Source organism: Nicotiana tabacum, chromosome 3 (assembly GCF_000715075.1).
Source record: "Nicotiana tabacum cultivar K326 chromosome 3, ASM71507v2, whole genome shotgun sequence".
Classification (NCBI taxonomy): domain Eukaryota; kingdom Viridiplantae; phylum Streptophyta; class Magnoliopsida; order Solanales; family Solanaceae; genus Nicotiana; species Nicotiana tabacum.
This window is the reverse complement of record NC_134082.1, coordinates 23,033,231-23,050,594: the sequence shown is the minus strand read 5'-3', so window position 1 is coordinate 23,050,594 and position 17,364 is coordinate 23,033,231. Positions and strand designations below refer to the sequence as shown.

Here is a 17,364-nt window from a genome sequence, read left to right as displayed (position 1 = left end):
CTTTAAGATAATAATTTTGTCTTCTTTAAGACTTATCACATATTGCTATCACATTCTCTTAAGGGAATGCGAATGAAGCAAATTCAATGGGACGCATTTTCGCTTCTTGTGCTCACGATCATACATGACTTTGATCATGGCTAGACATAGAAATTTTACCACTTCGAGTGGTTATAATTTTTTGCTAACTCCATTAGAGTTATAATCAAAATTTATTTTCTTTTCTTGTATTTAAAATCAAATTATAGAATTTCAAGAATTTAAAAGAGAAAAATAAAGTAAAATACTTACCTTAAGTCCAAAATTTAATCACGAAAAAAGTTCATGGAACAATTGACAATCGTTATGCTCAATCCCAAAGCTTTTATTCAATTGGTTAGAGTCTCGTACTGATAACATGTTATAAAATAATAAATCATATTGCTCAATCCCAAAGCTTCTACTCAATTGGTTAGAGTTTCGTGCTGATAACGTGTTATAAAACAATAAAACAAGAAGAAGAGTATTGTAGAGAAAAGTAGGGAGAGATAAATTCTTATTGATTTTTGGAATTATTTACAATAAAATAGGATCTCTCTGTTTGTAGGAAAAAAATGACTTAGCCAGCAACTAAAATTCATGTGTCTAAACCATAAATAAAATTCTATTTATACGATGAAATTTGTATTTTAACTTCTTTTGTTCGTTTGTATAGTTAAAACCCTAAAACTCATTCTTTTCTCTCAACGAATTGAAACCCACTCCAGCCGTTAATCCTTTTCACATACGCGGGGGAAAAAAAACAAAGCATTTCAGAAGCTGATGGCCGGAAAAACAGGGTCTACGCCGGCGACATATTCGCCGTCTCCGGCGACGCGGAAGAAGAAGAGAACTCCCATTGGTGATGCTGATTGGGTTCGCCCCGATAATCGTAGCTTCTACCAGTGCCGTCCTGCTTGTACTCCTCTTTCTCTCTCTCTCTTTCACACACATGCACTCTTATCTCTGTGATTTTTTTTTCGCTGGTATCCTTTTCTGGATGATCTGTTAGTGGGATGTTAAATGAGTTTAAGTTTTAGAGGAAATATCTGATGACGAAATATGCACTTTCTATGTGTAACATGTATTTTCTACATTATGAATTATATTTCATAGAGCATTCAAGGGTGTGGACTAGTGGTCAATAGAGTGGGAGGAGAACCATGACTCAAGTTCAAACCCCTCTCGATGCCAAAAAAAGCACCGGGTGATTTCTTTCTCATCTGCCTACGGCTTGGTGTGTAGAGTTGCTCGGTACCTGTGATGTTGGGTGGTAGCAGATACCCGGTGGAATAGTCGAGATACATTTTAGATGGCCTGGACACCACCGTCAAAAAGAAAATACTCCATGGTTATAGGGAGAGCTTTGCTGGTTTTTTTGGGGGGGTTTGTTGTGGGGTGGGGTGGGTGGGGTGGGTGGGGTGGGGGGGGGGGGGTAATTGGGCAGATGTGTAGGTGTAAAATCATAGGAAGAGGAGTGATGAGTAAGGCTGTCCATACCAGTCTAAGTGCATTGGTGCTAATTCTGGTATTTTGACACGATCACAATCTTCTGCTCTATTTTAAGTTATTGCTTGCATTTTGTCCATTTGTGTTTGGGCTGGATTACACACATCTCAGCTAGTTCACTCCATAGTCTGTCCAGCCTACAAACATAGGTTTCCAATGTAATCCAGCCCATCAAGCTTCGAGCAGACGGGCTCAACCAAGTGTTATCAAACTTGTGATCTCTTGGTTGTTACTCCTCCTACGAGCTATCCACTTTCGACACATTTTCTTGTATTATATGTTCTTGTTAGTTTTTTTGCATGAAATGCTGTGATGAACACTTCGTTAGTTGGCATTTTGAAAAGGTGTTATGTATTAATGCTTTCAATGCTCTCTGAGCTAACTCTCTTGTTTTGCACTGCCTGCCATTTCTATGGACTCTAAGTTCTTTCTCATATCCATTTTCATTTGCATATTCCATCCTATTTCTACTCCTTTTCCTGAGTTTTTGTATCACGACATGATCGATTTTTAGGCCACTCATTAGATGCAATTTTGATCTAACTTTGCAGATCTGAGGACTGGTGCTGTGAGTACAGCTGCAGGATCAGCATATGCAGAGTTTGGAAACACCAAGGTCATCGTATCTGTGTGAGTGTGTGATCTATCTACAGTGTTTTTTTTAAAACTTGAGAGCAGGTGAAAGAATCAATCTCTGGTGGAAATTCTGCAGGAGATGTGCTTTTTATTGTTTTCCTCACTTTTGTAGCAAATACCTTTATTCTGTCCCTAGTTGGGTAGAACAACTTAAGGGAAAATGAGAAAAGATGAAACATTCTATCTTCTCTCTTACCAGTGAAGGGCCAACAAAGACTTGGTATAGAAGCACAATTTGGAGAAATTGTAATTTTGTATTATCCTTTTTCCCTCTTTATTTGCTTCCCGCCTATTATTTCGTAGCACCTAATTTCGTTACTGCCTCCAACCTTCCACTTTCTCTTCATTGTTTGTCACCTTTTTCCCTTTATTTCTCATCCCCTTTTCTGTTCAAAGTTTTCATTGCTTTGTAGATATATATATATATATATATATATATATATATATATATCAGATTGTGCGTGCAGTACATGTGGTGTATTTTCGGATCTGTTTTGCATTTTCTAAATAAAGTTCCACCGTGCATTGATCAGCAAATTGACCTCTAGACTGGTTTTCAAGGTGTGAATGCTAGATCATGTATATCGCACCAAAAAGCCAAGAACCAAAGACATTTAGATTTTAGCATCTGTATGGAAAAACTTTCCCTTCAAAACACCTGGAGTTTCTTTCAGCCCACAAAACCCAACAGATACGACTTGGGACAGTAATCCACAGACTTCATGCTGATTTTGTGATGCCACAACTATCCCAAACAGTCAACAGGTCTTTCACAGTGAAAGGCGTGTCAAAAAACAAGTTGAAATTTTTTAAAAACAAATTCTATAATTGCCTTGCACTGTACAGTGTAAAAAGAGATAACTGCTGAACTCTTCCTCCTTGTTGCACAAGTAGCATCTACTGCAAATGTTCATTCCCCTTCTTTGTTAATTGCCTTAAGTCAAACAAGCATCATGAGCTAGCAGCCACATAAAGCGGACTACCTTTTGAGGAATTTTAGTTTTCCATAACATCTTCCAAGGCCAATTAAGAGTACTATCCAGCCCCTTGTTTAAGTCACTGTAGTAAGCCTACTGAAAAAACACTATTTTGTTGCCTCAACCAGATTAGTTGGTCAGGTTCATCTAAGTCATCTTGTCCAGATCTTGTAGCAAGACAGCCAATCTTGGAACTTCCCAAGCAAGGCAGTCTTCTTAAGTTAACACGTCAGTTGTTTCAATTCCAACATTGGGATACAAGGTATTCTATATTAGTGGAAAAACTGTAAAGATCATTATATGCCGATCTAAGTGGAGTATGGCCAATACCTCTGTCCTGTCAGAATCTTGTCCTATCATCTACACTTTAATTCTCATTTTAGTTTCAAGCAAAGCCTGCAAAGGCCATAAGCTGAAACTGTGCTGCCAAAGGCCCAAGCCATGTGCAGGAGTTGTCCTGGATTGTAAAATGACTATCTATTGTAGAACTGTTGGCCATAATTTTCCTGGATTATAGAACTACTATCTATTGTAGAACTGTCCGCCATAAATGATAAAACTACTAAACCACTGACAGTGTTAGTATTTATGAGGTGTAGGAATGTATGAATGCCAATGATGAGGGTAGCTTCAACTAAATAGAAGTTGAGAAAACAAATACTTGCATATAAAACTACAATAAAATATGCATATTTATGGTTGTTATCAGATAGACATACAAATACAACTGAAGACACTCTATCACATGTCTTATCTTGGTTTTACGAGCCATATGCACATGACCAACCAAGTTTTCTTCTATCCTTTGATAGAATATTCATATAACGTCTTTAAATCCTTTTGAGGAAATTTGAATTGTTACCATTCAGAGAGATGTATAACATACATGAGTTGGATAATGTAGAGTGGTGGATCTAACAACAAATTGCTTGAACTAGCCTTTGGAGGAACTAAGGATGACGATCTTTGGCAGCTTGATACAAAAGTTTGAGAGAAGATTGAAGGGATGGAAAGAGCTACATCTTTCAGGAGAGAATTACTGTGATATAATCAACAATGTCAACCATTCCTATTCTTTTGCTGTCCACATTCCCTATCCCCACTTAAATTAGCAAAAAGAAAGTTGTTCATTGGTCGGCAGTGAAACTCAAATATAAGACCTTTATCTGCTCTATTACCTTGTTGGATTGTGTATATCACCTCATTTACAAGTTAAACTGTTAAAAATGGGGATTCAATTTTTATTTTGCGTCATAAGTTAAAGTCCCGGCATGTATAGATGGTTAGATTTCTGGCTGGCTGATGCACACTTGTATTTGTAAGAATAAAACTGCTGATTTATCCCCCAAAAAATAAAATTTCCTGCTTTTTGTGTATGTAAAAAGTCAGCGGAAGCAAACAGTGTAGACTTTTATCTTCCAGTATGGAGGGAGAGAAAAAGAACTAAACATAAATGTGAGAGTTTGCTGTCAACATTAATCAACAATTTGCTGTTAATGTTGTCCTATTGTATGGCAATTCATCCAGGAAGGGTGTTATTTGCATTGCTGTATATGTTTTACCAATTTTGTTAGGTGGAAAATGTCTAACCATCTAATTGTCTTCTTTTAGGTTTGGGCCAAGGGAAAGTAAGAAGGCAATGATGTATAGTGATACAGGACGCTTAAATTGTAACATTAGTTACACAACTTTTGCCACCCCTGATCATGGACAGGTATATCAAGGATGGAACAGAGTTCCCCTTTTATCATTCCATCTCCTTGTCATTGATGCTCTGTGATTAACTTCCATGTCTCTAACTGAAGTTTCACTTATGTTAGGGATCAGACAACAAGGAGCTTTCCTCAATGCTACATAAAGCTTTAGAGGGTGCTATAATTCTGGAATCCTTCCCAAAGACTACTGTGGATGTTTTTGCTTTGGTATTGGAATCTGGTGGAAGTAAGTTTTGAATCCTAGCTTTATCTTTACATTTGTGGTTTATTCGCAATCCTCTATAGTACAGGTATTGACTTGAAACTGGGAGAAGATTATTCTTGGATATCTCAAGAAATGAAAAAAAGGACCTTGTATGATAAAAGATTAGAGGAAGGAGCACGGAAAATTGTTAACTCTGTTTTTGTCATGCATCAAAGAAGTACTTGTAGGGTTGCAAAGGGGTATAACTTCTATCCTAATCAACTAGTTTGTTTCAGAATCAGTACTTCTTTCTTACTGAAGAATGGGTACCTTTTTCAGGATTAGTACCTTTTCTTAGGCCAAGAGGTTAGAGCAAGATCCTGAATTTTACCGGTCTTATGATATGTGTCAATATTTAGGGTAGATAAAAGAATTAAGTTAGTTGGATTAGATTGTTATCTCAGTTTGCTATACTGTATATTTTGCCTTCTGGTAAGTATACTTGTATTTGGCTTCCAATTTTGTGCATTTTCCATAAATAGGCTATTGGTATTAGATTGGGGTTGTGAGATTACTTCTGAGTACTGATGACTTTTGAACTAACTCAATAAATGCTTTGCCATTACAAACTCTTTGTTTTGCTTGCAGGTGATCTCCCTGTGGTCATATCATGTGCTAGTCTAGCTTTAGCAGATGCGGGAATTTTGCTGCATGACTTGGTTGCCTCAGTTTCTGTGGTATGCATCAGACTATTGCTCGTTAATTCTTTATTATCTGAGTTTACTTAGGAGGAATAGAAGCCCAGACGGTTGCTGTTGTTTTCATTTAATTGCAGTAGAAACTCCACTTCTGATATGATAAAAAAATACATTTCCTCGCCTTAAGCTACAAGCTCATCCTTACTTGGTATGCTCCCAAAAAGATTTTGATATCCTTTGAAATATGTATTTGTGCAGCCTTAGGAAACTTGTTGTTGAGGAATAGTTGAAAGTGTAAAAGTTTTGGTGTATGCCATATCGTGTCTAGTGTTCGCTATATTCCAAATTGAATGGTAGGTTTCTTTTGGCGCCATTCCTAATTCATGTCCAACATTTTTTTTTTTTGAGGAAGGTAACATTGTATTATATATCAGCTCAAAGACTGTTAGGGTAGCCATATTTTTACAGAATCCAAAAATGCAAAAGTATGTTCATCATCTTACACGTAGGGGTGTTTATGGATCGGTTTGGTTCAGTTTTAACCAAAACCAAGGTCAAACCAATCATATCCATTTGGTTGGTTCAGTTTTTGCTATTTCGTTTTTTTTCTCCAGTTTTTGTCATATAAAATATAAACTCAATCTCTCTTTGCTATAGAATTCTGACAAGTCAATTATGTTTAGTAAGAATTGAACAAATTTATAAACATATGATCTATTAAAACATCTTCATTGGAGAAACGTTTTCGTATCACATCATAGTTATTTTTTTAATCTAACAATTGTCTTTTATTTATATATTCTTAAGAGCTTAAAATTTTAATAATTAAACTCAAAGATCAGTATGAACCCTAAATAATGATATGCTCTCATTTAATTTTAAAAATTACAATAAAACACTATCTCAAAATCGAGAAAGACATAAGAGTTTAATAGATCTTGACTAGTGAATATTGAAAAATAAAGAGATTGAAGCATTTCAACCCACTTGATAAAAGAAGGATCATACACATTGGAATCAAGCATTATTTAAAGTAAATAAAATTGCTGCTCTATAATAGTTCTATTAACTGGGCGAGATAGCTTAGCGGTGAAGGGTGTACAGAATGTCTCATTGAACTAGAGTTCGAGTCTTGCTGCATGCGTTTTTGCCTTCCTTGAGCCGAGAGTCTTTGGAAGCATCTTCTCTACCCCCACAAGAGTAGGGGTAAGGTCTGCGTATACACTACCCTCCCCATACCCCACTATGTAGGATTGCATTGGGTATGTTGGTGTTTGTAGTTGTTGATCTCATGAGTAGATCACAAATATTTCTTAAAGAAAACCCTATATAAAGTTCTTATAATATATATGAAATAGATATATTTATACGTCGGTTTGGTTTTGGTTTTCCTTGCTCAATAACGAACCAAACGAAACCAATTATGTTCGGTTTTTTAATCGATTTGGTTTTTTTCCATTTGATTCGGTTTGGCCAAGCCAATTATCATTCCAAAAAGACACTCTTCTGCCGTTGCCAATGTTGAATCCAATTTTTGTAACAAAACTGGGCCACTGTGATCTGACAGTTCTCCAAGTGCTTACCCCATAAGAAGATTTCACTGTACTACACCAGTGACCCTCTTGACCATATTTGTTATTGATTACTTGGCTCCATAAAGCTTATTCTTCAACATTGTATCTCCATAACCATTTCATTAATAGACTCTTATTATGTATCCTTGTGTTCCTGATGTCAAGACCTCCTTCTTGTCCAATTCCTAATGGAATACTTTATCCCCTAATTTGTAAGTCAAATTTTTAATGGGTCGTACTTCACAGTTCCCAGTATCTGTATAAAAAAGATCTATCAACGTACATTTGGGGCTCACTCGTCTTAAGATAGTCATGTTAGTAAAATATTTAAAGGCGGTGTTTTTCTTCTAAGAATTCAGTAAGGTTGAGCTATGCCTTTCAATTTGAAGAGGGGGGGGGGGGGGTTACGCAGCGACTACCATCTTCTGGGGAAGTGAAGAAAGTGTACGAACCCTGTAACATTCAGTCTGTATTTAGCAATTGATCTCTTGCTTTGAATCCATTATATTTTTAAATCGTTTTTTAACCGGGGGGGGGGGGGAGAGGAGGAGGAGGTGGTAGAGGGGTAAGAAAACACTGGTTATGATTATGTATGCTGTGTGGACTGTGGTTATTCCTTATGAACAACACGACAATAGGAGTAGAAAATTACGCGAGTATAATTCTCCACCTGAAGTATTGATGAATGTTGCCGAGATTATACAAAATTTCTCACATCTGGTTTTTTCATGGTAAAGCCTGGATTTGATAACTCTTTCTGATGTGTTTGCTTTTAACTGGACCTGAGCATATAGAGGAGATTGGCAGTGCATTCAAAGAAAGCATGAGAAATAATCAGTTACCTGCCCAATTACTCTGTTTTGAGCTCTTCTGGTCCTGGAACCTTCTACTGATATGGTGACAGGTTGAGGCTGATGACTAGTGTTGTGCTTCCATAACACCTTCATCAGTTGAAATTGAGCATGTAGTTGTGTTATAAGCTCAGCATATGCATTTTTCATCTGTCCAAGTGTGTTTTCACTCAAATGTAATCCATTGCAGTTAGGGGTGGTAAACCGAATTGCCAGGAGAGCATGATCCAAACACACTTGTTTTTGAATCGATTCCTGCTTTTTTTAGTAGTTAGTTGAATGGAGTAAATGCGCACTAAAACAATGTCTAGGCAACTGCCACACTATGGCGATTGAAGAACTTCAGTTATATAATCATCTTTGGGCTGACAGCTCAAAAATGCATCCTCTGAAGTGTCTGCAAAATTTCATTATCTATACAAGAGTTTCCTATTTTAAAGTGTGAAGAGAATGAATGAGATGGAAGAACTTGTGAGTCAAGATTTGGATAAAGATGAACACGGCTTTTTAAAGTAGTGTAGTACCAGCAACTGGGAGAGTGAATGCACCTTCTAAGAAATGCCGTAGCAGTTGCACTTCCAGAATATGAGTCAACTTAGATCCAGCTGTTAGCTTTTCCTGTATCCCATTGGAAATGCACTCTTAACTCCTGTCTTTGCCTTGTGACCATAAGTCGGCAATAATGGCAATGATTTCATGTTGTTCTTAGTCGAAGTTTACCTATAAGTATAAGTAAGTATATTTGTATAGGAATTTGGTAATAAGTGTTTGTCAGCTAATCATCATCGAGACTAGAAGAAACATTGTTATCGGCAGGTCAAGCTAGTTTTAAAGTACTTGAAGAATTGGTTATTGAAGCCTGAATTAGACTCGGTTATGGTTCACTAATGGAATGAAGGTTTAGAAGCCTTTATGGATGTGTACTCTTAAGGCATAATATCATGCCATCTTTATTACAAATAGCATGGCAACTTTCAAATGATGGGACATGTAATCATATGATACCATAGGCTTTTCCAGATTCTCAAATATTCAGGGTCTCCACTGAATTTTCAGACATCTAATTCACTTCTTTTTCTGGTATTCTAGTCTTGTCTTGGAAAGAACCTCGTCATTGATCCCATTTCTGAGGAAGAAAGCTACCAAGATGGAAGCTTAATGATTACTTGTATGCCTTCACGTAATGAGGTCACTCAACTGTCTATAACTGGAGAATGGTCAACACCAAAGACTAATGAGGTATGCTATTTGCTGGGCAGTTTCATCTAGATTACTAAATTACGTCCTGCTTCATCTCTCGTTTTGTTTAATATTTTCATATACAGACCAGAGATTGCACTTCACATTTGTCTCTTAGCTATCTGTTCTCCTTCTTAACTGTAAATTTCCCAGCGAGCTACTTAAATTATTTTCAAAAGGTTCACCGATATGATCCTGACACATTTTTGGAGCTAGGCATGACTATTATTTTGATCTTTTAAATGCAGGCAATGGAGCTATGCCTTGGTGCTTGTTCCAAACTGTGTGAGGTTATGCGATCATGTTTGAAAGATGCTGTTACTGATTCAAAAGAATAGACCATGGTACGTGTGTAGGTCAAAATTACAGAATTAGATATTAGTTTGCTCCTACCAGGCCGGTAAATTTGCAATTCCAGATTAAAGTTTTCCACACTGCCTGATTTTTCCCTGTGAAATTTGTCAATCAAAGGTTTTGGTTTGCTAATTAGGTTCTCGGTTAGAATGCTTGATGATAATGAAGCATTTTTAGATATATTGGCACGAATATTAAAATGAAGCATTTGTTTAAATATTCAGTCAAGGTCTAGTATAGCAGTAGAAATACTTGTTGAAAAACAAAGCAGATGCCACACTAACTGCCACAGTATCGCCATAAATACCAAACGGATGGTTATTGTTGTTACAGTCACATTGCCTTGTAATATTGATGGAATTGAACAGGCATTTCTTTGTGGATCCTTTACTCTCTGGCGGTCAAAATATCCATAATCACAGACGGCTTCTCAAGACTGCACACATATCTCCAGCACGCTTCTTGCCTCTCAATTGATAGAAGATACCAGCAAGCTCCCAGTACCTTCATTTGCGAAAAGCAAAATGGCTGCTTATATGTTTAATTTTTTTATGGAGGGAGGATTTCAGTTTCATAAACAAACCAATTTTCATAAGACATGAATGATTGTGACGCCTATGATGCGAGGACAGCTGGTGAGGGCGGATTAAGGTGAATGACTGGTAGACTTATAGGCTGGGAAGTTTTTGAAAATGGGGTTGTTTATAATACCATAGGCAAATCCCATGTTGGAAAGGGAAGAGAAAGTGAAATGCTATATAAGACAAAGCACAATTTCACATGGTGTGCATGCTTTCGGCTTGATGTGGCATAGCCAAAAATTTGTGAGGTTTGTTGGCCAAAACAGACATTATGTACCATGGTCTTGGACTGTGAGGAAGATAAATATCATTTGTGTACTGCAATAGCGAAATGAACTTCATATGTACTAGAAAATATCTAGTGCAGTACAGCATTATTTTAGCATGAGATGAATCATCTACCGAACAGAAAGCTCTGAATTCACTTACATGGCTTGCTAACATGTAGAGCATCAGGTTGTAAGCAGCTCCAGCCCATGCTTTTCTGTCACAACACCATTTGATGATTTGGGATGACAATGGAAATATGAGATAAAGTCTAGGGAGGTAGTAAAAAATGACACTGAATCGTCCCTTCAATTAGGGATAACAGCCCGAATTAATGCCTGGAAACGTGACAAAGCAATAGATTACTTTCAAACAAGTTCGATTTCATTCTACTAAGGGTAATAGCAAGTACACATGTTTCTAGTGATATCAATCAAGGAACCGTTTCTCAAGTATCTTAGTGCTACCTTTGAAGCATCTATAACAAGCTGTCCTCTCCCAAATACTCGAGAAGATTGAGCAACATAAGCAGTTCTAAATTGAAAAAAAATCTGAATCATGTACTTCACCTTAATCACATTATCTCCATTAGTTGTTGCGTACTTTGTTGCTTCAAGATCATGTTGAAATCTGAAGTTATGTCAAAACGGATATTTAGTAAAATAACTTAAGACCATGTCATATATAGTTTGATCAATTTGCTGGTACGAAATGAACATAATAGCTAGAAAATGAAAAATACATGTTTTTGGTGAACGATGGAAAATATTTTTCAGAAAATATTTTTAGGAACAACATTTTCTACCAAAAGAGGAAAAATGACTTCCTTCACTTTTTGTACGGAATTCACTTTTCGTCACAATTATCTCAATTCTGTACTTCATATGTGTTTTAACCAATATTAGACATTATTTTTAATCATTAATACTTAAAAATTTCATCAAAACATTTTTCAAAAAATTATTTTGCATTCTCCAATCGCTCACCAGAAAATATTTTCTTCCATCATGTCAAACACATGGATATTAAGTTTCATACGAAATAAAATGATGAAAGAACTCAAAGGAGTCTGACCTGAATTACCATAAGCCAGGACACTGATTAAAAAAATAATCTCATGTAGGCTTCAGATACTATAGTTTATCATCTGTAGAACATAGAAAAAGATAAGTCTGTCACGATCACGAAATAATCACTTGAAAATGACTTGTAATGAATTGTAAGCCACCAAGAAAAAAAGAGAGAACTAGCTTGTTTTCTTTCGGCAGAAATCATGTGGAAAAAAAAGAAGTAAAATACATATAGCAGATAAAGTAATAACGACTCCATAATATATATTTTAGACGAAAATTTCAGGTCAAACATGTGACAGGTTGGCACCCGGTGCCGTACTGGCCCGAACAAACCATTCTGTAACTCGTGATAGTTCGACATAAACTAGAACATACATAGACTAACTTGGCTAAACCCATTCTTTCTGTAAATTATCATGGGCCAACATGGCCACAACTCGTTATACTCAAGACATATCTATATGTACGAGCTGAGGAGGCCACTATGAGTATTTACACCGAACAACCCAGAAGGAAATATAAACGAAAGCCGAACCGGCCTGGTAAAGTAGGAATACCATAGCCATGCCCTTATAGATATGGTACATGCGTATATAATGTCATTACTCGTTTACATATATACCTACAATGCATGAAGAACCTTTTAGGATCATTAGGACATCTTTCGGAATGACTTAATAGTCGTTCATCCTCCAATTATGTTATGAATATTAATATTTTTATCGTATGCCTCAATAGGGACTTAGGAATATATTTAGATATGCTTTGAATTACATTTTATAAAAATGAATAACATAGACATCCTTAACTACTAAAAGTAGAACCATTTATGGAATAACATTACGGTTACTTTTTGTCACTTGGATCATGCCAAAAGAACGAAGGATTAACCTTAAGATACCTTTGTTGATTACAACTCAATATATACTATCGGTAGTACCTCAATCAACATCAAGGTATTAGAACTATGGTTAATATCATTGAAGAACTCAAAAAAAAAAAATTCTAAGCTAGTAGCTCTCTTACGGAAAATTGGGCAGCACTTTCCTTATTTTCTTACTTCCCCGATTCAAAACCGCACCAAAAAACAATATCAACAACCAGCCTATCCATTCAGCCCCTCAACAATGTAAGTACAATTCCACATTTCAAACAATAGTACAACGAGCGACAAGCTCGATTTATGATTAAACAACTAAAGTTTAAGACCCCTTCTTTCTTATAGCATTTATTAACAATACTAACCACAACGTATTCAATTATCCCTACTGATTTTTAGCTATAATACTATTTTAAAATGACTCCATAAGAGTCTCAGAAGTTCATCAACTCAAAACTGATTTTTCAGATTACTAAAACATGTTTTCGACTTGTTTTTTTCTTTCAATTCGAGCAACACAACCAACAATACATAATTAAGCCTCTTCTCATGTAAACCACCCATGAATTCAACTTAAAAATAAGTTCGTAATACCCTAGCAAAGATGCAATAACAACAAAAACATGCTAATCTGTAAGGCCCCGTAAATTTTTTTTACTTAAAAATCCGAAATCTCGTAGTGCCAAGTTAAGAATATGTGTTCGGACTTTTTGGATTGATCTGTGCATTAAAAGTTAAGAAAAAATAATTCTCAGAAGAGCGCGTTTCTGCGGCCCATTATGCGGCCGCATAATAGCAATCGGGTCGCATAGCTGCCGCAGAGTGAGACAGAATGTTGGCTAATTTTGAGGACAACTATACGGCCAATTATGCGATCGCATAATCGATATGCGGGCCGCATAGTCGTCGCACAACCTCCTTGGGATTTTTGCGAAGGGCAGTTCTGCGGTGCATTATGCGACCGCAGAACTGGTATGCGGATGAGTCTGGGTTCCTATTTTCTAAATTTTAAAACCCGACCCCATCCTGTTAAAAATACCCTATTAGACCCTCTTGCGCCATTTTCTACTACATTTATAGCCTGTTTGGCCAAGCTGGAGAAATCAGCTTATTTTGAGAAGTGCTTTTTTCAAAAGTGTTTTTTTTCAAAAGTACTTTTGGAGAGAAACAATTTGTGTTTGGCTAATCAGTCTGAAAAGAACTTTTGAGAAATAATTTGTGTTTGGCCAAACTTTTTAGAAAGTGCTTTTAAGTGTCAAATTACGAATAAGGACATGAATAGATTTACTTAATAATTAATATTATAAGTAAATAAATCATCTCAAAATTTTGTTATTACATGCAATAATTAAAAAAAACATTTTATTTAAGTAAAATATGAAAATAAAATTAAAAAGTACTTAATTCTTTTAATATAAGTTAAATATATTAAAATTCCTTCAACAAATATAAAAGCATTCACCCCTGAAGTCACTATATATTAGAAAATTTTCCTAAAAATAAGAAGAAATATTTATAAATTAATATCCTAAGTATTAGGTTTAAGGGTTATTTTGGTATATACTATATTTTGTTAAGGGTATTTTAGGTAAGAAGAAAAGCCAAAACTGCTTATGCTTTTGGAAAGAAGCTACTTTTTCTGCTTCTCCGAAACTGCTTCTGCTTCATCCCAAAAGCACTTTTTCCCCCAAATAAGCTTGGCCAAACACCTCAAGTTAGAAAAAAAAAGTGCTTTTGGAAAGAAAAAAAAAGCACTTTTGGCCTCTTGAGAAGCTTGGCCAAACAGGCTATTAGAGTGAGAGAAAAAATTCTAGAGGGAGAAAGCGATTCTCACCAAGTCACTATTCAATCATTGCCCAAATATTTGGAGATTATCAAGTAAAGTTACTAAGCTTTCATCCTAAGAGGTAAGAACTTGTGCCCTAACCTTTGATTTCGAAATTCCTATTAAAATAAGTAATTAACAAGTGGGTTCATGGGTATAAGGGTTGATTATCTTGCATGCATGTACGATAAAAGGGTATGGGGAGATGTGAACTAAAAATGTAACAAATGGGGTGTAGGATGATAGAATCTCTCACAAAAAGGTCTTAAAATCATAATACACACTTAGTGCTTGATAATGTGCTCAAATGAGCTAGAATCTTGATTATCTCTCTAATTCTTCGTTCAACTTGTAATTCTCATAAAATAGATCGAAGTTGGTAAGAGTTCCAGAATTATTGTAAGAATTTAAGGAAAGCTCTATTGAGGTATGTATGGTTAAAACCCCCTTTTCTTAGAAATTGAGCTCCATCGGTGTCCATGCAAATGTTGTAAGCCCGAAATTTAATTGATGTAGTACTTGTTATTTCAAATGAATTGGTGTTGCAAGAATATATGTGAAAGGTGTGTCTCAATGTGTTCAATATGCTATTCTTGGTAAATTGAGGATGTGGGAAGAATGTGAACTATGTGCTAAAATGCCTAAATTTCAAGTCAAGTTTAAACTGTGGTTATAATGCCAAACTATGTGAAATCATATCTATGCTTACAACCTGAATTGCTCTCGTATGTACCCATTATATTAAATTGTAAGGTTAATGTTGAAAGTGAAAATGATGTGAAATGTGAGTTATGAAATGTGGCCTAGTGCTAAGTATGATGTGATAACTGTGGCCCCAAGTTCCGATGAACTGATATATGTGGAAAAAAAATTTGAAGTGAAATGATTGATGGAAAAGGGAAACGTCTTGGTAAGACGGCTTAGCCGATCGGGCGCCATGCTGCACACATGGTGGTATTATGATGATATTGAAATCGGAAAGTGAGAATGAAATTGTGATTGAGGTATAAGTCTCAAATGAGGCAGCTTAGCCGATCGGGTCGTGATCGGACTCCGCGCAAGAAATTGGTGGTATTGTGGATGATGATGCAACAGTTTTAAATATCCCAACCTAAAGCTATGGAAATTATGTGAAAGCTATGTGATCCCTTTTATTTGATGATGTGGTGATTGTTTAAAGCTTTTGTTGATCCTTATGATTTCTTTATTCTTGTATGGATGTTCTTTCTAATGAGATGGTGTTTAGTTATACATACTAGTACTATTCCATGGTACTAACGTCCCTTTTGCTGGGGGCGCTGCATCTTTGAATGGATGTAGGTGGTTCCATAGCAGGCAGTGCCGACCGCAGGTAGCGGAGCATCCTCCTCTCAGCAATCTTGGTGAGCCCCTCTTTTTCCAGGGGTTATGCAATATATCTTTTGTTATAAATTACCACTTTTTGAGGTATAGTCGGGGCCTTGTTGCTGGCATTATCATCACTGTATTTTGTATCTTTAGAGGCTCTGTAGACGTTTGTGTGGGTTATGTACGGGCGTTGGATAGGTGACTGGACTATGTTGTAATTCTAAACTCTTGTTCTTCTAAACTGTAACTGTGTGAATTTTGGAAACATAACTATGGTTTAAGGGTTGTAATATAAAATGAACTAGCAATGTTATACGTACGATCTTTCCTACTGTCTAGATAAATGAAAGCATATTTTCTTGATCATAGTGAGTTGGGTAGAAAGTGTCCAAAAGGCTTGCTCGGTTGGGTTCACTCGATTGAGCGCCGATCGCGCCTCCCAAGGTTGGGGCGTGACATAATCCTTTCGATACTTATAAGTTCTAGTCCGTATAACCGAGCTACAACTGTAGAAATCTCTATATTTGTAAGTGATTTGGACACCTATTCATCAATTTGTAAGTGATTATGGACGCATAAGGCCGTGATTAGTGGTGGCAAAATGGATAAAAATATCCATCCATATTATCCACTGAAAGATGAGTTGGATAATAAACTTTTATAAATTGGTGAAATATGGATAAGATACATATTATCTGCTTTAAAAATGGATACTTAATGGACAACTAACAGATTTAACTTTTACATTTACAAAGACTTATATTCGGGGTTCCTCAAATTTGGGAGACTAGAAATTCTCAAAAGTGATCTTGTTCAAGAAGCCATGCATAATACATATGAGTATCCATATTATCTGCCGATTAACCTATTTTTTTATCCATATTAAATATGGGCATGCCAAATATTTTATCTGTTCTTACGTTATCTGTTTTGACCCGCTCGTATCCTATCCGACCCGCCTGTTTGCCATCGCTATCCTTGATATTTTTATTTGTTATTTAGTACTAATTTATTGCACAGAAGTATTTAAACTAAATTGGGTGAGCTGTGTGAGTAGGGAATTGAAATCTAGTGGCCAAATTCGTACATCCGGTGAAATCTATTGGCCAAATTGTTTAAGTATTATTCTAATCACAAAATTTAGTTTAGGTATTTCTATTCATAAAATCATTCTATCGGGTATCTCCCAGGAAAATTTCTCTTAGTTTTTCCACTATTTTAATGTAGTAAATATATCTGTCACGATAAAAATTTACACCAACGTTACTAACCAATACTCCTTTTGTCTCATAAAATGTGTCGTGGCTCTTTCGTGCACGCTCCTTAAGAAAGAATAATTTTTGACTACTTTACATTTATTAAATGTTTTCTCAATTTATGTGTCATCTCTATCAATGACATTATCCATATTTTTACTAAATGTGAATGCAATTGATTATTAAGGGTAAAAAAGGAAAAACATAATCAATTTTGTCTTGAACTTCTAAAATGACAAATAATTTGAGATAACTATTTTTAGTAACCACAACACATATTATGAGACGTATGGAGTATATTTGTTCTTGGTAAGAATTACCTTGAATTTTTCAGTGTAAATTAATATATCTTACACCATCAGAATATTAGACTTATGTTC

General features: G+C 35.9%; 1 protein-coding gene and 1 long non-coding RNA gene across 3 annotated transcripts; one reads left to right on the top strand and one right to left on the bottom strand.

Moving 5' to 3' along the window:
- The first annotated feature begins 675 nt into the window (after positions 1–675).
- LOC107827829 (exosome complex component RRP41-like) lies at positions 676–10,691 on the top strand. 2 transcript variants are annotated; one of them, XM_075249277.1, is made up of 8 exons: positions 676–937; positions 2,079–2,157; positions 4,752–4,854; positions 4,961–5,081; positions 5,688–5,776; positions 9,252–9,401; positions 9,650–9,745; positions 10,124–10,691. In XM_075249277.1, exons 1-7 carry the CDS (start codon positions 802–804, stop codon positions 9,737–9,739), a joined length of 768 nt encoding a protein of 255 aa, XP_075105378.1. In that variant the 5' UTR covers positions 676–801; the 3' UTR covers positions 9,740–9,745; positions 10,124–10,691. The 2 variants fall into 2 exon arrangements, with proteins under 2 accessions (XP_075105378.1, XP_075105377.1); XM_075249276.1 differs by lacking the exon at positions 10,124–10,691 and having other exon boundaries at positions 9,650–9,978.
- LOC107827830 (uncharacterized) lies at positions 10,028–11,878 on the bottom strand. The gene is made up of 4 exons (XR_001657625.2): positions 11,678–11,878; positions 11,173–11,233; positions 10,766–10,941; positions 10,028–10,259 (listed from the first exon to the last, which is right to left on the bottom strand). It is a non-coding gene; the product is annotated as an uncharacterized LOC107827830 (long non-coding RNA).
- Between the last annotated feature and the right edge of the window lie 5,486 nt (positions 11,879–17,364).

What these genes read in the sequence shown, in the direction of transcription:
- LOC107827829 (XM_075249277.1), top strand. Translation starts at nt 802, where the DNA reads ATGGCCGGAAAAACAGGGTCTACGCCGGCGACATATTCGCCGTCTCCG. An exon ending in CTACCAGTGCCGTCCTGCTT is followed by an intron (nt 938 to 2,078) that starts GTACTCCTCTTT and finishes CTAACTTTGCAG; the next exon opens with ATCTGAGGACTGGTGCTGTG. An exon ending in ACCAAGGTCATCGTATCTGT is followed by an intron (nt 2,158 to 4,751) that starts GTGAGTGTGTGA and finishes GTCTTCTTTTAG; the next exon opens with GTTTGGGCCAAGGGAAAGTA.